The 22224-nt window shown below is 46.6% G+C and overlaps 1 protein-coding gene and 1 long non-coding RNA gene across 2 annotated transcripts in view; one reads left to right on the forward strand and one right to left on the reverse strand.

Moving 5' to 3' along the window:
• Positions 1 to 22224, forward strand: part of LOC144799877 (uncharacterized) — a 218991-nt gene that overhangs the window by 14701 nt on the left and 182066 nt on the right. The gene's annotated exons all lie outside the window — the stretch shown is intronic.
• LOC144799871 (cytochrome P450 4B1-like) overlaps positions 1 to 22224 on the reverse strand; it is a 444500-nt gene that overhangs the window by 9697 nt on the left and 412579 nt on the right. Inside the window, exons 10-11 of the mRNA XM_078671469.1 lie at positions 17275 to 17339; positions 14560 to 14642 (exon numbers count right to left, since the gene is read on the reverse strand). Of these exons, the coding sequence (XP_078527595.1) occupies positions 14560 to 14642; positions 17275 to 17339 (148 nt within the window). The remainder of the gene's footprint in view (positions 1 to 14559; positions 14643 to 17274; positions 17340 to 22224) is intronic.

Genomic DNA, 22224 nt, shown 5'->3' on the forward strand with positions numbered 1-22224 from the left:
GTTATTAAACAGTAATGTCAGTGTAGACATATGAGACAATGGACAAAAAGCCTTTCATAATCAAACAAGTCAAAATAATTTGTGTTCTTGGAATTGGTCGTTTTGGAAAAGGTGTCTTTAATGTTCAACAGAACCAGCCGACACGTGTTTCGTCGCATAAGGGACAGTCTTCCTGCGACTCCTCAGGGCTCAGAAGAAAAGAAGTGTCGTTGCGAGAGACTGTTGATAGGTGGTGGTAGGTCGAGATTCTCTGTGCCACTTGAATCCGAGGTGCTGGAAAAAGTGGGTGGATTCGAATATGAAGGACAATCCAGTAGCGCTGAATGGGCAATCAACGATTTTTTATGAGAGTTCACAAATGCTGTTTCTTTTCACGATAAATTGGGCAATGAAGGAACAAGCGGTGATACTTCTAAAGAACGCCTTGTGTGGACAGACGGGTGCATCTGTCACTCGTTCCTTGTTCCGTGTGCCGAGTAGGGTCCTACTTATGCGACAAAACACGTGTCGGCTGGTTCTGTTGAACATTAAAGACACCTTTTCCAAAATGACCAATTCCAAGAACACAAAATATTTTGACTTGTCTGATTATGAAAGGCTTTTTGTCCATTGTCTCATATGTCTACACTGACATTACTGTTTAATAACTAGAGTGTGCATAGGTGTTTGTCTTATTAAGTTAGAGTCCGATACCAGCAAGTTGAGCTGGAGGGTGCAATGTGAGAACTTTGTCACAGAAGGCAAATGGTCAGACCAAAATGGGGGGTAGCTGTTCCGGAGATCGGGGGCAGGCGTCAGGACAGGTAGGTGCTGAGAGCCAGCACACCAACAGTAATTCCCGTTAAGGTGCATGTTAGCCTACGCCCTACCCCATGGAGCAATTCTCCTCATGACTCTAGCGAGAGATGTGACTGTGACTGTGACGAGAGATGTACAGCTTGCTGGAATTATGCTTTTAGTAGGATCTCTGAATCGGGAAGGACCTCAAGAGGAACCCTTCCGCTGCACGCCTACTACTGGCCATGGTGCAGGCGCTTCTGACCACGGGTTCAGAGCAGGCCCCTCTAAAGACTGCAGGGGGGGAGAGAATGACTGCTCAGAAGTCAGCAGAGGTTCATTGCCACTGACACACGTCGACTGGTGAGAGCGGAGGTGTGTGATATGCGCCAAGGAGAACTGAAGCTAGACGGGGAAACGATATTGTGATGTCACGACATGCCACACACACACAACGCCCAAAGCAGAGGCGGGAAATGGTATCAAGGGTGAAGTACACCTACGGAAGGATTGAATGTGAAGGACTGCGGCGACAGCAGCAGTTAAAATAGATTGTGACAGGGACTCAGCTCCTGTGCCCACAGTCATCCCACAACAACTCCCCACCAGTGCTTCTTTGGCAGGCATTTACTCTGGGAACCGATACATTGGGGCATAGGGAAGGGGGCGGAACTTGAGTGTGACAGTCAACTTTTACATTTATTTTTAAAACAAATCTGCTGTCATCATACATACCAGTACATCTGTTGTAGCTTACTTAAATGGGCACAAAGAGGTTGCATTTTAAAATATCTTATCGGGGTTGAGATACCTCCTGCAGAGATCTTGGGCTGCTCAGCACTTTTGAGGAGATTATAGCCAGAGAGCGGTTTGCCTTGAGTGGGCCGTATAGCCCACCAGGGATTTTAACAAACAAAAGGATAGGGGCAGTTTACCCTGGCTTCAAGCCATATCCTACCCCAGAAGGGGCAATATAGTATGTACAACTGTTTGTTCCTAAAAGCTGGTAAGATGGTGATCCTAGCACAGCAAACATTACGTTGATGCCATTATTAGAAAGAAAATAAAGGCTTTCTTGCACAGCACATTTCCCATTTTTTTACAAAAATTAAAATGTGGTTATATTTGGGTCATTTTCTCAGTTCCCTCTAGGGGATTAAACAAAAAAGGCTGGGTGCGTACCTTTAGAATCCCCGAGATGTTGAGAGAAAAAAACGGCACAAATTTCATGTATACCTTTTTTGGGGAAAAAAGTTAACAAAATGTTAAAGTACAAAGTAACCCAAACATCTAAAAAAACGTTTAGCACCAGGGGTGAAAGCTTTTGCAATCAAGAGGTTAAGGGTTGTTTTTAGGTTGAGTCTGGGCATCGCAAACGCTGCACTGTGGCATGCTGTATTAGTGTATGGAATAAAAGCACCGCCCACTCTTTGTCATTGGCTTTTGTCATTGTCCTTCGTAAATACTTGCTTCTGATTTCTTAAAAGGCTTGTTAGTCCGTCCTTTATACCACCTTGTCTTCATTTGTAACCTCCCATGAGGACTGGCCCTTTTATTTTGGTTGTTCAACAGTATTTTCTTTAACGAGTTTCTCCTATGGCAGGCAGGATATGCTTTCCTGCAACAATCAGCTCACCATGCGACTTTTAACTTTCCGAGCAGTCTGGGCAATGGCGGTCACTTCTTTGAATAGGTCCCGCATTTACAAGAGTTTGAGCTATTGGCATTGTAAATGAAAATGCCTTTTATTTATGTGTTAATTAGCAAAACTGGTAAATAAAAGGCATTGTCATTTACAATGTCAATAGCTTAAACTCTCACAAATGCGAGACCTATTGCATTGCAAATGCTTGTTAAAGTGCCTTTCGATCTTAGGCTTGACATCGCAAGGGCACTGTCTTTTTAGGCGGATATTCCGCCGCTGTCGTTCTGGACTTCATTTAGGATGGCATCAGAGCCACGCATTATAAATAAAAACATTCATAATTCAAAGTACCAGTATGGTTCACGTGCATGATACGACATCACAGAGATCCACAGAACTTGAAAGCATTTAGTAAGGTTGCCAGCGGGGGCCCTACTTCAAGCCAGGATCATGGGCCTCGTTGCCACGGGTTGGCTAGTAAAAGACTGACTATATTGGGGTGTAGTGGGCCTTCCACCTGCTGGGGTAGTGAGAAAATCCGCGCCCAATGTCCAAATTGTTCCCTCTATTCCACTGGAAAGTGTGTACAGAGCCAGTACCTAGCACAGAACTGTACGCAGAGCAAAGCAGCAGCTGAATGGGGAAGTGCAAGCAGTGCAGTGCAGCACATAGCAGTGGCCAGTTCACTCCTGAGGGTAACTCTTACAGTCAATTATGTGCTGTGAATATCTCCGCGGTGCCAGGCTGACACTGTGTATGCAGTCAATAGTGCCCTTATACCATCCTGATAATGTATGTTCAGTCAATATTTTCTTGATGCCAATCTGTTCATATACGTGCATGCAACTGTACCCTGATGCCATCCTGACAGTATATACGTGCAGTCAATATCTCCCTGATGGCATAATGTATATTTAGACACTATTACTGTGGTGCCGCCAAGGCAACACACGTTGAGCCAACTACACCCAGCTCACACCCCTGACAATATGTGTGCTGCCAAGTGCATCTTATTACTATCCTGATAATACATGTGCAGTTCAGCTCGCCAATGCAGTTGCAGCCAATTACACCATGTTGACTCTCTGTCAGTATACTTGCCGTCGATTGCACCAGGCTGCCAGGATGAGAACATATGGGCAGGCAATTGCACAATGCTGCTAGCATGAGAACATATGTGCAGGCAATTGCACCATGCTGCTAACATGACAACATATGTGCAGGCAATTGCACCCCAGTGCCAACCTGACGCTCCACGTGCAGTTGGTTCTACTCTGTGACATCCTGACAATGCACATGCAGCCAGTTTCACTCTGTGCCATACTGACAATACACATGCAGTTGGTTCCACCCTGGGACATCCTGACAATGCACGTGCAGTCGATTCCATCCTGACAATGATCGTTCAGCCAGTTGCACCCCAGTGCCATACTAACAATGCACATGCAGTCAGTTTCACTCCGTGCCATACTGACAATGCACGTGCAGTTGGTTCCACCCTGTGCCATCCTGGCAATCCCTTTGCCATCTTTTCCATCCCAGTGCCATACTAACAATGTGCGTGCAGTTGGTTTCTTCCACCCTGTGCCAGCCTGACAATCGAGGTGCAGCCAGTTCAATCCCGGGGGACTATTCTGACAATGCAGGGGCAGTCAGTTTCACTCACTGCCATACTGGCAATGCACGTGCAGTCAGTTGCACTCAGTGCCACACTGACAATGAACATGCAGTTGGTTCCTCCCCGTGCCATTCCGACAATGCACACACAGTCAGTTTTACTCCGTGCTATACTGACAATGCACATGCAGTTGGTTCCACCCTGTGCCATCCGGACAATGAGTGCGCTGTCTGACAGTGTACCACATCCAACCAATATGTGTGCCATCACTTGCACGTCATCATCGGTCCTTAGGCACTGATTTTGTGCACAGACGTGTCCAGTGAACTGCCTTGAGTGAGGAACATCTGCCTTGGATTTGCACATTGCCACACTGCACAAATGTGTCTGCATTACCTCCCGCCCGCCCGCTTCCTGGGGAGAGTATCGCACATTTGGAGTACATTGTCGGAAATTGATTTTTCTGATAAATTCATCTTTTCACCTAGGGCTAACTAGTCTGTTGTCAAATTTGAAGGCTTCCTGACAGGCTGATACCTTCCGAAGGCTGGTAGATTTGGAAAAGAGCCACCTTCTACCTTGCCCCTGTACTCTACGAAGGACCAGATAATCAGTTTGTGTAGAAGAATTTGAATGGTTGACTGGGCAGGATGGCTCACTGAGTTGAACGACTGCCGAGAACAAACGCAGTGATCTGAAAATCAGGAGTTCGAATACCAGCAAGACTCGCCCTTCTCTCTTTCTGAGCCCAGTAATTTCAATTCCATATATTAAGTAATATTAACATCAGTTATTTACAGCGCGTAGAGTTGGCTAAAGTCGGTATGAAGCGCTATACAAATTCAAACTATGACAATAGACACATCACTCCAACTTTCAGCAAGAGGCCGTTCACTTTCGTCAATTTCCTGGCTGTTTCCTGCTAAAATTGGAAGTTCTGAAAAGCATTGGAACTGTTTACTTGGTTATTGGTTTCTACAAACTTGAATAAATCTCGGTTTTAAACACGCAAACACTTCAAAAAGAGAGCGTCCTCATAACAGCCGCGCTGTGCCCATTCCAGGAACCCTACCATACCTGTGTATCTGTATTACTATACACAGCCAACAGTCATTGTTTTTGTGGTGGTTGTAGGCCGCAGTTTTTTTACTCATTACATACGTCATATTTGTACAACTCCCCTGGACACCTTCTCGGGCAGGGGTCAAAAACCATTATCATACATTGTCACGATTTGTTAGTAGTCAGTGTAATTTGGACATCATAAATCCTGGGTCATAAATCATCGGGTATCATAACTCATTATGTCATCGTTTTGTTGTCATACATCGCTCTGCCAGAGCATCATAAATCATTGACATAAATCATGGTCATCAATCATCGGGATGTCATAAATCCTTCTGTCACACATCTGTCATTATTCTGTTGTCATAAATCATTCTGCATGGGCATCATAAATCATCAGCCATAAATCATTGGCTGGCCATAAATCACTGATTTGTCTTTTGCTCATTTGCATATCCTAGGGTCGTAAATCACCCTGACACTTGTACATTGTTCTTTGTTGTTTTCCTCTGCCCTCTGCGTGTGGGGTGTAGCTTTTCCCAGAGCAAGGCCACAACTCGCTACCTTGCTAGTCTCTCCGGCACCCTGCCGCCTGGCGGGGGCTGGGCAGCGAGGGCCCTCTCCGTTAGAGACCCCGATTTTTGTCAGGTGTATTCACACAGCAGTGAGGCATCCAAGCGTGAGTGGCCCTCCTTCTACACACCGCCCAGTCAGTGTGTTTCCATAACCAAACCAATACACCTTTTGTTTCCGCCCTGTTGGGTTGGATTAGCTCTCCCCTTGTGCTCTCCGCATGGGGGTAGGCTCTTCCCGGAGTTAGGCCTCAGCTTGCTACCATGTTGGACTCTTTTGTGCCCTGCCGACCGGCGGGGGCTGGGTTGCAAGTGCCGTCTCTGTTTGCTACCCCTTTCGTTAGACCACTTCACTCAGCCGTGAGGCATCCATAAGTGGATGGCCTTACTCCCGGTGTGTCTCCATCGCTACTCGTTCCACCCTTAGTTCTTTTTCGTCCCTGCAAACATTGCGACGCTGCTGTTGTAGGTGTGGGTGGGTGGGCCTCAAAAACTGTTGGTGTCGCTCCCCAGCTCCTTAATGTAAAAGGTGAGCTGATAAGGGGGAGCGTTGCCTTATATCCCCCTCTCCCTTTTCTTCTTCCCTTTGTTCTTGGGGAGGGGGAGGAGAGGGCCTCGGGCGCTTTTCGCCACACGGCGATTCCTGGCACCGCTGACGGCGCAAACCGGATCCGTTCCTTAGGGGCTCAGGCAGCCGTTGTGGCGCCGGCCCTCGAGGTCCCCTTCGGGGGCGGCCTCTGCAATAACAGCCGTACTGTGCCCATTCCAGGAACCCTACCATACCTGTGTATCTGTATTACTACACACAGCCAACAGTCATTGTTTTTGTGGTGGTTGTTGGCCGCAGTTTTATTACTCATTACATACGTCATATTTGTACAACTCCCCTGGACACCTTCTCGGGCCGGAGTCATAAATCATTATCATACATTGTCACAATTTGGTATCAGTCAGTGTCATTTGGACATCATAAATCATGGGTCATAAATCATGGGGTATCATAACTCATTCTGTCATAGTTTTGTTGTCATAAATCGCTCTGCCGGAGCATCATAAATAATTGTCATAAATCATGGTCATAAATCATCGGGATGTCATAAATCATTCTGTCACAAATCTATCATCATTCTGTTGTCATAAATCATTCTGCATGGGCATCATAAATCATCAGCCATGAATCATCGGCTGGCCATAAATCACTGGTTTGTCTTTTGCTCATTTGCATATCCAAGGGTCGTATATCACCATGACAGCTTGTAGATTGTTCTTTGTTGTTTTCCACGCCCCTTTGCGTGTGGGGAGTAGCCTTTTCCCGGAATCAGGCCACTACTCGCTACCTTGCTAGTCTCTCCTGTGCCCTGCTGCCTGGCAGGGGCTGGGCTGCGAGTGCCCTCTCCGTTAGCTACCTCGATTTTTGTCAGGCGTACTCACCCAGTCGTGAGGCATCCCAGCGTGAGTGGCCCTCCTTCTACACACCGCCCTGTTGGTGTATTTCCATAACCAAACCAATACACCTTTTGTTTCCGCCACGCTGCCAGAGAGGCTTCAGTCTTCGTGCGGCTTCCCCTAAGCAGTGTCGTCTCTTTGTGCCTCCGTTGATCCTTCTGTGGGCCTGCCCATGCTGTTGTTCCACTCAATAGCTAGGAACCCACCACTAGCTGTGTCTCCGGGAGGCTGACGTCTGGTAAAGTCTGATGGCAATCCTCCCCCAAACGCCATCGTGTGCTCTGCTACGTCCTCGTCATCATGTCGTGGCACGCTTGTATCCTGTTCGGAGTCTTACGGCACTGTCTCCTCTCGCCATGGGTCATACATGGCGGGTCTTGGGCTCAATTTCCTCTGACCTGATAATTCCCGCCTCGGTGCCTATTCTAATCATGAGTGCCACTCTGCAATTCTGGGCAATAGCTTGCTTGCTTAATCTCCACAACGGCCCCAACAACGCTAGGATGCCTGGCTTCACCTTGGGGGTGCCCAGGAGTAGCACTTCACAGGGAAAGACCAGGAAGGGTTCCTTAGCGGTATTCGTACAAGCGCCGAGATGCCTCCGGGTAGTCGTGCGCTATACAAATAGGTAATTATTATTATTTATTATATACATGAAATCAAAAATTGGGAGACAGTCAGATACTGATTATTGAAGCGTGATGCCACATACCTTACCAGATAACGTCATGTGCGCACACCGGGGAACCTTGGCGATGAATAACATTTATGGTTACCCGCGTCCCTGATACTGCCATTAAGATCTCACTTTCTCTTCTCTCCTGCACATCTGAGCATGTGTAATGGGCACAATTACATCTAATGTTGAGGCCACCCCAGCTCGCACTCTTACCCCTGTCCCCGGGGACCAGTACACTACCAGCAAGCTGCCTGAGACCTGTTCTATTGAGATAAGGCAATCATTCCCCTTCAGCAAAGGTTGCATTGGTAGAACATTTGCTTAAACTTTGTAAACGCCTACTCCATTGTAATATAGTACGAATATATATATATTATTTTTACTTTTACACTTTTGAAATTGCATTTCCTTCTTCTAGTATCCAATACACCAAATTAATTGCGCATTTCATTGTGGTATTTCCACATAGGACATTGTTCCCTACATGCCACCCCACTCATCAACTGTACTTATTTCTTACTTGGAAGGATGGAATCACGGGTTGGCCCCACCGGGGTGGCAGGAAACCTAACTGTCCTATTTGTAAAGCTCATGTTCCCCCGGGATTTATTTGCGCTGAATAACAGATGCTTATTGTTACCCCCACTCTCTGGTACTGATTGTATTGACCTCGAATACCTGCCAAGGCTCTTGGCTTTATACCAACTGTGTTCCTCTTGCATTTAATCGGTTGAGAGTGTGAGCTAGTATCCCCCCACGGACTCTGGCACCCTTCAGCCCTAGCTGATATTTTATGACTCTGGCACCCTTCAGCCCTAGCTGAAATTTTATTTTTATTAAAACCGGGCACACTTCAGCCCCGGCCGAGATCTATCTTATATTACGTTAAACATACTGACTGCAGTTTCTTCGCTTGGGTTAGCCAAAAAGAGATAGGTATGATGAAGTCAGTTAAAGCTAGGGGGTCCTGTTGTCTATATACCTTCTCTTTCTTCCCATTCTATCCGGACTGCAGAGCTGCCGGATGTTTTTGAAACAAAATAATTTTCTTTTTGTTGCACGTTCTTTGCCATTTCCTAGCTCACTGTATACTGCTATTACCAAAAAGGAAGTCTCTGACAAAAATGATAACCCACTGACATGTTGACCTTGCCTTCCCTTTGTGATCTGCATGGTCCATGTTCTTTGCAGCAGGCACATTAACCCTCTGCACTTCTTACTATGCCTAAAACCCAGAACTTCCCCCGAGTCAAAACTCCTACTACATAAGACCCCACTTTTGCCAGCACGTTGGGAGTTTTCTTGCCTTTCAAATTCAATTGTTTCCTAAAAATTGCTGGAGGGTGGGAATGCAGCAGCCTGGCTCTTAATCACAAAATAAACTAGCATTGGTGCTGATAACGGGCAGCTACTGCCCAGACAGCAGATCCGCAGGACACTTTTCAATCCAACTTATTTATTTACGCTGCAGTTTGCTCGGCGTGGAGTTGTTATGCCACACCGTCCATCATTTCGTTTTAGCAACTGATCGGCACCTGTTTTCCCCAATCCGGCAATCTGGGAAGAAGCACTGACAATGCGAAGATCCCAGGAGCTCGTTGTGTGCTCACCGCACTAAGAGGCGGTCTCCCCAGGGCTCGGTATTAAGAGGAGGTCTCCATCCCAGTCCGGACCCCGCAAAAAGTCCACGAGGTCAGGCACCTCCATGGTGGCATGGCCATCGGCTGTAGGAGTTACTAAACTACTCTACTCGGTGCCTGTAGGCACCCTGCTCAGAGCTTTTCCTTGCGCTACCTGTCTATGGGTACTCTTGTTCCCTGAAAGTGTCGGCCTGCTCTTGGCTGGATCCCTTAACAACATCCTGTTTGCGCCAGGGACACCCCTTGGCAGCAACCTGTATCCCTTCCGTGTAAGGCTATGCCGGCTATATAAGCCTCAGCAATGCACAGCCACCACGGGAGCGTGGCCCAAGCTTCCGAGCTAGTTAGCAGGATGATTGTAGGAATTGTAAGACTACCGGGTCATGATAAAAAGACTACTCGGCGTCCCTCCAGAAAGTCCCCCACCTGCGACCGCAGCTATACTCCCAGACCTGCCTGGCAAATCCGCCTTTCATCCTGGTGCATAGACCACGCCAGTCCTCGGATTTCCTCAAGGACAAGCAAGGTGCACACACGTGTAATTTGCCATGATTAGGCATAATACGAACTACGTGCCTGTACTCCCTCAGCTGTGTCGTATCCTCTGGGCTAAGCCTGGGCCCTCTCTGGCTATGTTATTCCTGTAGTTATACGCATCCCCCATTGTACGCTGCCCCCTCACTTCCGCACGACATGAGTGCAATCACGGTCACAGAAGCAGGAGTAGGCAAACCAACAGAGAAGTTGGGATATGAACACCAGGGCTCCCTAACCTTGAAGCAACCCTACTACACTTGCAAGCGGAACCAGCGATGCCCGCCGGGACCTGCCCTCGAGAAATAACATTGCAACGTATGATTCATACATACCTTTCACATATCGCTTCCTGGGTCACTCATGCCGTTCAAGTGTGTGCTATTACCTATTTCACCAGCCTCTGAAGTATTTGAAAGACGGGGTCCGTCTTCCCTGCATCAGAGCTCGTGCCCTCTAGAGCCCCCCGCAGCGTTCCCTCACTCAAGCCATGTTCGCTTCTGTATCGCTCCTCCTTGCACCCGGCCGTGCTCGGGCAGAGTTTAATTAGTAAGGGATCTTAAGAAACTTAAGACAGACTTAAGACAAACTTAAGCCAGACTTAAGTTAGGATTTTGTCTTAAGTCTGTCTTAAGTCTGTCTTAAGTCTGTCTTAAGTTTGTCTTAAGTCTGTCTTAAGTTTGTCTTAAGACAAAATCCTAACTTCTGTGAATACCAAAAGTAGTAAGTTCATTCTGTGAATGCCAAAAGTAGTAAGTGCATTCTGTGAATGCCAAAATAGTAGTAAGTTTAGGATTGAGTCTTAAGTTCATTCTGTGAATCGGGCCCCAAGACTCTTTTCAGATATGCGATACATTACCCTCAGAAGTGTAACACTGTACATTTCGCCCTCGAGACATACTCCTGAAAGACAGGAATATTATCCTCTAGCAAGGTTCGCCCGTATGCGCCTCCAGTGGCCAGCAGAGCGCGCAGGTGGACCATAAATGACGAGCGGAGAGCAGTTCTCCTGGTTATCACAGGCGTGTATTTTTCCGCAGCAAATTGATTCTGCATCTTGCATTGAATTAACTATTCCATACTGGTAAGAGATGTGAAAGTGGGCACAGGCATCCTTCCTAACAAAAGTTGGAATCTGACACAAATACTTATGATTACCTTGTGTTATTTATTGTAGGATATACCGCAGTAAATCCAAGGCTCCCCAATTATCCTTTGCCTTGCCTATTCACGCAGTAAGAGAGCCTCTAAGTACTTAACCCTTTCTTGACCACAGCATCTTCTTACAATGTCTCTAATAGGGTGTTATGATACTATTTCAGACACCGTCTTCTGGAGATGGAAATTAAACCCTCACTACATCGAATATCATTGATTGCCAGTACACTACCCCTCCATAGGGTAAGTGACATACGCCCTTGTGTTACTACTTGGTATACTCCTGTGATATACATTCCCAATGTAAATAATCCTTTTACTTTCTGTCCACACAGTGCCCGGCAGGGCCCTATGTGAGTACCCCTTACTGCCCCTCGCTCACACTGGTGCTCACCACACTAACTGCCAGTCATCCACAGGTAGGACATCATTTTGTTTACAGAAATTCAGGTAGAGTTTGTCCTTCACTTACACTGCTTTTCATTGATACATTGATTATCATCTTTCAGGTGTCCCTACATTGATTGGTCCTGATGAGACCACACATTGTTAGCTGGGTTGAAACGCCGTCGATAACTTGAAGCAAACCAATTCTCAGTCCCTACTGTTATACTAGGATACATTTATTGTGTATCCATTGAATGGTCATTTCTGTAACAACATTGAAACCTTGTTCTTATGTCACAAAAAGTCACAATTGATACTTATAGGTTTCACTTTTTTCACTTGGGACACTTCACACTGAAAATCTATAACAAATCTACATTTTTATATATAAAATACGTTGGTTCTCTACACACTCTGTGTTATATGTCCTTTTTTCTCCGACACTTATATGCCCCCACTTTACTGTGACTGTGCTGATATATATTGTAATATCTAGTATTAACTGTCCACAGGAACCACTGTTTTTTGTTTAATTTGAGCCATCTTGTAGGCACACGCATGCATACTGCGTAAGCCTACAAAATGATGCGACCGCCACATCATAGTGCCCATGCTGCATAGCTCCGGAGATGCTGTACAATATGACTAAAAGACCCAAAGGCGAGAATTATTGGCTTTGCAGAATAAAAAAAACTTTAAATCCCAGAATGCAAAGTACTGTGGGCTCAAAGCTCAGGATTGGATGAAAGTGCCACACATGACATTTGCCCATGCCTTCTTGTCAGCTTTAACCCATTCTAGTACAGTATGAATGGGTCATATGTCAACAGAAGCGGTGGTGTGATATGGTGAAAGAAAAATGCTGCGGGCGCTCCCTGAAAACACCACTTCTGTGCACTTTGACATCACTCAATCAGACACATGACAAAGAACAATGACACCTTGCTCTAAGGGTCTGATCTGAGGGCGTGAACATAATCCCCCACCCCCTTATAATAGGACTTTGTTATTTGTTTACTCCGATCAGCAGTGCCTTGCACTTGGATTCAAGTGTGTACTTTGGGTGGAGTTCTTATGCAAGGACCCGTTAAAACAAGCATTTGCAATGCAATAGGTCTTGCATTTACGCGAGTTTAAGCTATTGGCATTGTAAATGACAATGCCTTTTATTTATGTCCCAGGATGCTTGTTTCTGGATCAGGGAAGACCCAGCTTGGCAGTTCAGACTGGACTGTTCACATGAGGCACAGGGTCAAGCCTGATTTGCATATAGCTGGGTCTGAACTGAGGCGGCAAAGTGAGCTAAAGAACGATGATGGATTCAACCCAGATCTGTGACTAGGGGTGAGTGTCTGAAAAGTTTCAGCGTTCCCTCCATCATTTCCTTGTGTTTTTTTGTTCACCCTAAGTTGGCAGGGTATGCCCAGATGTGGGTCCCTTGCTCACTTTGCCACTGGATTCAAGTTAGCCTGGCTGATGAGAGATGTTCCCCAAAACCGGTCCCAAGTTGCTCGTTTCCGGTTCAGGGAAGACCTGGCTTGGCAGTTCGAGCTGGACTGTTCCCATGAGGCACAGGGTCTAGACTCATCCGCATATAGCTGGGTCTGAACTGAGGTGGCGAAGTGAGCTAAAGAACAATGATGGATTCAACCCAGATCTGTTACTGGGGGTGAGTGTCTGAAAAGTTTCAACACTAAGTACATAATTTCCTTGTGTTTTCTCCTGTGGGAAGTCTCAGGGACATTAAATACTTAATCTGCCAGTAATTGAGCTCTTCTGCTGATAGCCCTGACTTGCCAAGTGGTGCTAAATTCGGTTCCTGAGCCCTTGGAGGGTAGTTCTGGTGATAGCATTGATTCCAAGCGTCCTTTCTGGACCAGTGTATTTCTGCAAAACTCGATGCATCGCTGCTGCCTGCACCAGAGTGTGGTCCCCGCTGGATGCAACACCTGCGGCTTAAACACAGACCCAAGCTTTCTGTCACAGCACCCCTGAAGAACAGCCACTGCGTGAGTCTCTTGCACCTCATTACCCAAGTCCGCGACGCACCGCTCAGATGCAGCGCCTGCTTCAATGCTGTGGAGTCGATGCAGTGGGACTAGACTTTCGACACATCATGGATGCATCCTCTCTGAGTGCCTATTTCATCATTGACACTGCACCGCAGTAAGGAACCGAGGGATCCTGCCCACAAACGACTTGTGTATGTTGGAGTAATGATGCTTTGGTTTTGTTTTAATCGGATTAATAGTGGCTATTTTTCTAAATTAGCGTGGAGTCCTTTTGTAGTGTTTTCACTGTATTCCTGTATGTGTGTGCACAAATTCTTTACATCTGGGATAAGCCTAACTGCTTTGTGCCAACCTACCAGGGGGTGAGCAAGGGGTATCTTAGGTGTGTAACTTACTCATCCTGACTAGAAAGAGGGTCCCTACTGGGATAGGGTGCATACCACTGCCAACTAGAGACCACATTTCTAACAGGTACAGTTCTTTCTCTTGGTTCACATGCATCCGAGCCAACGACTCAAAGCAACTTAAAGAGGAAGGCGTCTTATCTGACTCCCACTAGATATTATTTGGAGTTCAGACTGATGCTGATCTGATGTTCTGTCAAATATACATATAAAACCTCAAATATAGTTGCTAGTGTGATGCCAATCCTTACTCCCAGACAGGAAGCAGTTTCCCTGTGTAGGGGCATCTGTTTTATCCTCCTCTGCCTTCATTTTCAGAGTTCATCTATTGCAGAGTGACTTCCTTGCCACTGTGGTTCTAGTGCAGACTCTGGGTGCACACACAGCCCCTTGCTCCTGTGATGCCTGCATGTTACAGTCTAGTATCTGCTGAATGTATAACTCAAGCCAGGGTGCAAATTACTGATTTTAAGGTGACATAAGGAACAGAAGGCAAGTAGGCAGCTGGATCCTGAAGCCAAATGGTAAGAGAGGTAACCATTTTTTAAGGTAGGGTTACCTTAAACAAATAAATATTTCCAGAGTAAAGGGCACCACAAGTCTTTTAAAAGGGATACTATACCTTGGTCCAGTAGCAAACGGCACAAACGCATGAGAGTGTCGATCACAGGAGTTCTCAGGAGAGAAACGCAAGGGGTCAAACACCTGAAAAACAATATATTGGAAACCAAAGGTAAAAGGCATGGAAGCACTTAGAGAAAGGAGATAATTGCTACTAAAGAATGATGAAAGAGTATGAGATAACATAGAATAGGTATCATAAGATAACACTAGGATATGCAGTAACTAAAACGTTTATTCTGGAAATCAAGGGCATGCCATGTGATACACTTTATAACTGTGTTTCAAATGTCTTCTGGAGATGCATTTTATCTTATTAGAATGAATACAGCCTAAAAAAGGGCTTCACAAACTATGGATTTCTCCTTCTTGCCCTACATGTCTGTGTCTGCTTTTGCTTCTCTTTACTTTTTGTTATCAGCTGAATTTCAGACAGTGATGGAAAGGAGGTCCAAGGATGGATTTGGAAGCAGAGCTCATGTCTTGTATTAAGACTGGATGAGTTGCTGATGCTCCGGTATATTAGGTACCATCAAAGTGCACTCCAGTGTCTAAGGCAGCAGGGGCAAGCAATATAGCTCATGTGGCAACAAGGGGGCCTGCTAATCATGCCTTATAGTATCCATGCGTTCGTTTACAGAGAAAAGAAACTCTGGAAGGAATGTATTGAGAATCCAACGAGGTGCACCAGAGATCCATTTCGCTCCCACTACTGAGAGATTTTTAGTCACTCTTTGCTTTTCAGAAATTCTTTGTAAAAAGGGGTACTCAGAAAAGGAATAAAGGGGGCAATAGGATTCTAAAGAAGAGTGTGTGTTTATTTTCTATTAGTCAAAGTAATGAACAGGTGAATGGAGGGGACGTGGGGGTGTCCTATGATATCAGTGTATCTCTAAGAATCACTGTAGCAAGACAATGGTTACCTATGTGGCCTCCTTTGAGATAACGGTACTACTATGACTACTCCAGAATCTTTGTGGCAAGTAAAGGGGTATCTAGGTGGCCTACTCTGATATCAGAGTACATTCATCATTTCTCCAGAATTACCATGAGTCAAGTAATGCAGCCAGACAATGAGGGGACAGGGCTCTGTAAAAATACATTTGGTGCACAGTACGTGGGTGGAAAGCTTAGGATATCAGACTTTGGACATAGCACTGTGAGGGAAACATCCATTACAAGACAGTCATTACAATGACCTACCTTTACAACGCAACTGTTACAACGCAACTGCCTTTACAACACCTGCAATTACAACGCATTATAAGGTAAGTAATGGATATTTATGTGGTATTAGGATGGGCATGGGTTTTGGGGCACATGGGAATACTAATTTTTACCCCTACACTATCCAACACTTTCCCTACTGTTGCACTCACTGGAGTGGGAATAGTAATTTTTACCCCTACACTATCCAACACTTACCCTAGTGTTGCACTCATTGGAGTGGGAATAGTAATTTTTACCCCTACACTATCCAGCACTTACCCTACTGTTGCTCTAACAGTATTATGCGTTGTAATGGTCTGCGTTGTAATGGAAAGCGATGTAATGGTAGTTTTAAAAAATGCATTGTAATGGCATCTGGTAGTTGCAATGTAAAGACTGCATTGTAAAAGCAGGCATTGTAAGTGCATGCATTGTAACGTCATATATTCCACTGTGAGGATCGATTGTAAGGATCACTTGATGTATGGTGCTTGAAACAGAAGAGTTGGGAAGGGACATTTAAAGAGTGGGTTCACGTTGTGTGCATCTTTTTGTGTAGAGCACACTCCCTACCAAACTACCTAAAGATATCTGCTAGAAAAAATGTAGGAAAGGGATCTGTAATTATGACTTGCGAATGTGAGTTTGTGCATGGGACCCTGCAGGTGAGGGTAGGGACATATGAGAGGCTAACTAGAATTCCAAGGGATTTGCAACAAAGAACTCAAGACACAGTGCATGGGGCATTGGGCTAGTATGTAGGGACTTGGTAATATGATGTATTCTTTGGGACGTAGAAAGATCAGGCTCGAGATACACAGCCATGGACCTGTCTTATTATATGGCTTTCACTTGTATAGCAGACACAATGGCGTGCTTGCAGCCATGGACAATAAACATGGTACACAGGGACGTGGAACTAAGTAGCATATTTAGGGGAACATGACTTGAGACACTGAATTTAGGGACTGGAGATTGGGACATGAACATTTGGTGACATCTGGGAATGGGGTTTGGGGTATGTGTCTTGCTGCCTACTGAGCTGTGCTAGTTCCCATACATTACTATGGTGCTTACAGTAAACAGCCAATATGGATTCATGGTTCAGCGGAGGTTAAATCACTTTGGTGATTTCTCCTTCAAGAGGACAAGTTGCTCTCCTTTGTGTGTGGGTGGTTTTTGTATCGCACACACATAAACAGAAGGCAGCACCACTGTACAGGGTCAACAGCAAAGATAAAGTTGACATGTTTCTTTGCCTTATCAACGTGCATATTTCCCTTTGACGAATAAACAGATTATTGCCTTTACATTTCTAACATGTGTCTTTGCGAGTATCTTTATGTTTTCATACCAAAAACATCCAAAAAACACCCAAAAAGAGAGATACACCACCACTTTTCATCAAACTAGTACCTGAAAGCAAATGTCTGAGCAACAGTGATAATATTCGCATGTAAAGAAAACAATACATGAGATCTTTATTATATCAATTGGATTACTGTACCTCTGGGTCTTTCCAGACGGTGGGGTTTCTGTGGATGCTAGAAATGCTTAAATATGCAATAAATCCTGCAAATAAAACAAAAGAAAAATACTTAAAATTTGAACCTAACTATAGAGCATAATTAAATTTTTTAGTTTAGGAATTGGCAGTTTTGTATTCTAGCAAATGGCAACACTTAGGACTCAACAAAACAGTCCACAAACATGGGTGAGCTCTCTTCACACAAGTTAATTTCAGATGAGGATATGCAATTGCTTGGATCAACAATTCGACTTTACCTTTGGACAGGCTATCTAGTTGGATATAACTACCAGGTGGTGGGGGATTGAAAGCAATCATATAATGTTTAAGCACTGTAGTATTCTTTAAGGCAAGTCAATCAGATTTGTGCTAAAATATTGTACTAGATTCACACTGCAATTTGGGTGGTGCTTAATGTGTGCCAGTGCTGAGCGCTGTCCCTCATATTTTAGACATGGGACATTTTTTGCTGAAGTTTTGCAAAGTGTGGCAAGCAATCATTGATTTGATACAATCTAGTACTAGAACGAGGGCAGGTGGAGGCGGTCACTCATACTCATTGCTTCAACAAGTGACCCTAAAGAAATAGAGACTGCCATGGGCAGCTGACTCCCTCCCCCATTGGCTGAGTCAATCAGATATGCAAAGGATCAGTTCAAGTAATCATGCATGCTCACACGCACCTGCCCATCTCTGCAGCCTCCCCATGCCCCAATGCCTCTGTACCCTGTCCAGTTGCCCTTGGTGCTGCAAAAGACTGCACGGGTTGACAGTCCTGCACTGTTCACATAGCTGGGCCTCGCTCATTGCTTAGACGCAGTGGGCAATGCGACCATCCAGATCGAAGAGTCCCACAACGGCTGTGTAGTCTTGAACCTACCCCAGCCCTCTTCCATCCACTATCAGACACTCCTTGTCCCTTTATCTCATTCTTGCAAATTTTTTATCTCATTCTTCCAGGTTCTTGCTTTTTCACTTTATTACGTTTTTGATGGCTTTCTCTTACTCCATTTTTTCATCTCTTACTCTCAGTAAAAGTCATCTGAGGGAAAATAAGTGCCTGTGCTCCCATCAGTTAAAATTAAGCACTGGTTTCTCCTGTCTGGTCAAAAACTCCTCGTGAAGAAGTGTGGCTCAATAGTTAGAGCGGCAGACCCTGATGCAGAGGTCTGGCCCGGGACCAGGGTACAATTCCCGCCTCGGCGAGTCTTGGGCTCAATTTCCTCAGACCTGATAATTCTTGCCTCGGTGCCTATTCTAATCATGCGTCCCACTCTGCAACTCTGGGCAATAGCTTGCTTAATCTCCACAATGGCCCCAACAGTGCTGGGATGCCTGGCTTCACCTTGGGGGTGCCCAGGAGTGGGCATCTCACAGGGAAAAGCCAGGAAGGGTTCCACAGCGGTATGCGTACAGCGCCAAGACACCTCAGGGTATAAGTGCGCTATACAAGTACGAATTCATTCATTCATTCACCTCTCTCTTTCATATGAATTTGGTTTTCGTCCCTCTGCTGCTTGCTGATGTTACATTTGCTCTCTTGGGGCTTCTTGCTGTTGAACTCAACAACAGAGATATGCTTTCTTATAACCCAAACCTGCCTAAACCGCAAGCTGAGACACAGAGTTTTCAATTTATCTTTACAAAACTAAGTGATCAACACCAGTTCCTGAACTCAAGGGGTTCTAAGGTTCTGCATCCTGGACCCAAATGGCCCACCGGCCACATTGTATCTTCAAACTTATGTACAGCCTTACAAGCAACACACTCGATCTTTTGCATTCGAACACCCAGTCATGATACGCCTGCATATAAAGTTTGGTGCATCTGTAAAGAATTTAAAGTGCCCTGTGAAGTACATAGAGACTTAAAAAGAATGTGTTTCTTAACAGAGAAACAGTGCCACCATGGTAGGAGATGTATGGTCTCTCTTTTTCAGATGCAAAGCAATTCATGATATTGCATTCTGCTACCATTAAAGTCTGGGTATAAACTGGATAAGATTACACAATGTTAGTCTATTGAAAACAGGATGAGAGCCAGCACCAATCCAAGTGAATGTCTTCAAGTGGAAACTGCTGCCTGATCTACCTTCTCAATCTACATCTATAGGTCAGCTGTGATCATTCAAACTACTAAATTCATCACAAGAGGAAGTAGATCAGGCCCTTTTTGGAGGGTGACTGGTAGCAGGTCTTTGGACCATCGAACTGAGCTTGTAGCATTCACCCTAACCTCAGTCTTCTTGGGGATAAGTGATAATTGATCAGTACATATCATTGATCATCAATCAATCAATCAGAGTACTTGTAAAGCGCGCTACTCACCCGTGAGGGTCTCAAGGCGCCGAGGGGAGAAGGATGCCGCTACTGCTCGAAGAGCCAGGTCTTGAGGAGTCTTCTGAAGGTGAGTAGGTCTTGGGTCTGCCGTAGGTGGGTAGGGAGGGTGTTCCAGATCTTGGCGGTGAGGTAGGAGAAGGATCTGCCGCCGGAGGTCATTCGTTGGATGCGGGGGACAGCGGCAAGGGCGAGGCGGGCGGAGCGGAGCTGGCGGGTGGGGGTGTAGAAGCTGAGTCTGCTGTTCAGGTAGGCTGGTCCGGCGTTGTGGAGTGCTTTGTGTGCGTGGGTGAGGAGCTTGAAGGTGATCCTCTTGTCGACGGGGAGCCAGTGTAGGTCTCTCAGTTAGGGGGTGCTGTGGCTGCCTCGGGGGATGTTGACGATCAGTCGGGCGGAGGCGTTTTGGATGCGTTGTAGTCATCAAAGGTGTTTGGCTGGGATTCCTGCATAGAGTGCGTTGCCGTAGTCCAGTCTGTTGCTGACGAGGGCCTGTGTCACTGTTCTTCTTGTTTCGGTCGGATCCACTTGTAGATCCTAAGGAGCGTGTTGTAGCAGGAGGAGGATACGCGTTGACCTGCTTAGACATGGAGAGGGAAGAGTCGAGGATGAATCCTAGGTTGCGTGCATGGTCGGTGGGTGACGGTGCTGTTCCCAGTGTGGTCGGCCACCAGGATTTGTCCCAGGCTGAGGGGGTGGGTCCGAGGATGAGGACCTCCGTCTTGTCCGAGTTCAGTTTCAGATGGCTGCTCCTCATCCAGTCGGCGACGGCCTTCATTCCCTTGTGGAGGTTTGTTTTGGCCGTGTGTGGGTCCTTGGTGAGGGAGAGGATGAGCTGGGTGACGTCGGCTTAGGAGATGATGTTGAGGTCGTGATGGCGGGCCACTTGTGCGAGGGGGGCCATGTAGACGTTGAACAGCGTCGGGCTGAGGGATGAGCCCTGGGGGACGCCGCAGATGAATTTGGTGGCTTCAGATCCGAAGGGTGGGAGGCGGATGCTCTGGGTTCTGCAGGAGAGGAAGGACGTGGTCCAGTCAAGGGCCTTCTCTTGGATTCCGGCTTCTTGGAGGCGTGTCTTTAGAGTGCGATGGCAGACTCTGTCGAAGGCGGCTGACAGGTCCAGGAGGATGAGGGCTGATGTTTCGCCATTGTCTAGTTGGCGCCTGATGTCGTCTGTGGCGGCGTTGAGGGCTGTCTCGCTGCTGGGGTTTCGTCTGAATCCGGACTGGCACGCGTCCAAGATGTTGCTTTCTTCCAGGTGGCGGGCCAATTGCATGTTGACGATTTTCTTGATGACCTTCGCCGGGAACGGGAGCAGGGAGATGAGCCTTGGGTCCGCCTTGGGCTTCCTGAGGAGGGCGTTAATTTCGGCTTGCTTCCAGCTTTCCGGGAATGTTGCTGTTTCGAAGGAGATGTTGATGATCTTCCGTAGTTGGGGTGTGATGGCTGCGTCTGCTTTGTTGAATACGTGGTGTGGGCACGGGTCTGACGGAGTGGATGTAGTTCATGACCTTGCGTGTCTCGTCGTCGTTGACGTAGGACCAGGAGGTCGGGCAGTTGGCGCTGGTGGTGTTCACAGGGGAGGTGGAGTCTGGCGTAGTCAGGGCTGTCATGGTGTTGAAGCTGTCGTCGGTGTCAGCGATCTTGCGGTGGAAGAAGATGGCCAGTGAGTCGCACAGTTCTTGTGAGGGCGGGATGTCGTTGGCACTGGGGTTGGAGAGTTCTTTTACAATGCTGAAGAGCTCTTTGCTGTCGTGTGCGTTGTTATCCAGGAGGTCTTTGAAGGAGGATCTGTTGGCTAATCTGATGAGGTGGTGATGTCTGCGGGTGGCGTCCTTGTGGGCTGCGTTGTTGTCCGGTGTGCGTTTGTGGAGCCATTCCTTCTCCAGTTTCCGGCATGTGCGGTTGGAGGTCTAGAGCTCGTCGGTGAACCAGGTGGCTCTCTTGCTGGCGTGGCTGTTGGAGGATTTCTTGAGTGGGGCAAGGGTGTTAGCGCAGTCGTCGATCCACTGTCTGAGGTTGCGGGCTGCGGTGTCTGGGTTGGTGGGGTCGGTGGGTGGGTTCTGGGCGAGGGTGGTGATCAGCTGGTCTTCGATGACTTTGCTCCTGCAGCGGCGAGGGAGCTGTTGGGTGCAGTGGTGCATGGTTGGTTTCTTGAAGGTGAAATGCATGCAGCGGTGGTCAGTCCAGTGGAGTTCGGTGGTGTGGTCCAGAAAGTCTTGAAGGCAGTAGGGAGCTTTTAGTTTCCTGTGCTTAGAATGCAGATATGGGGAGTTATGAAGCCCACACATTTTGAATATGGGATGTTTGTAATAATAAACACAATGAGGCACAGGGTCAAGACTGATTTACATATAGCTGGGTCTGAACTGAGGTGGCGAAGTGAGCTAAAGAACGATGATGCATGCAACAAAGATCTGTGACGGGGTGAGTGTCTGAAAAGTTTTAGCGCTCCGTCCATCATCTCCTTGTGTTTGTAATTATTGACATGAATTAAGAACCCCGCAGTGGACATCATGAGTTGGGTAGCAAAAGATGGGTATCCTGAAGTCGGGTGCACCACAGTCCTACTCAACAGTACAGGGGCATTACAGTG

Source organism: Lissotriton helveticus, chromosome 1_2, assembly GCF_964261635.1.
Source record: "Lissotriton helveticus chromosome 1_2, aLisHel1.1, whole genome shotgun sequence".
Taxonomy (NCBI): domain Eukaryota; kingdom Metazoa; phylum Chordata; class Amphibia; order Caudata; family Salamandridae; genus Lissotriton; species Lissotriton helveticus.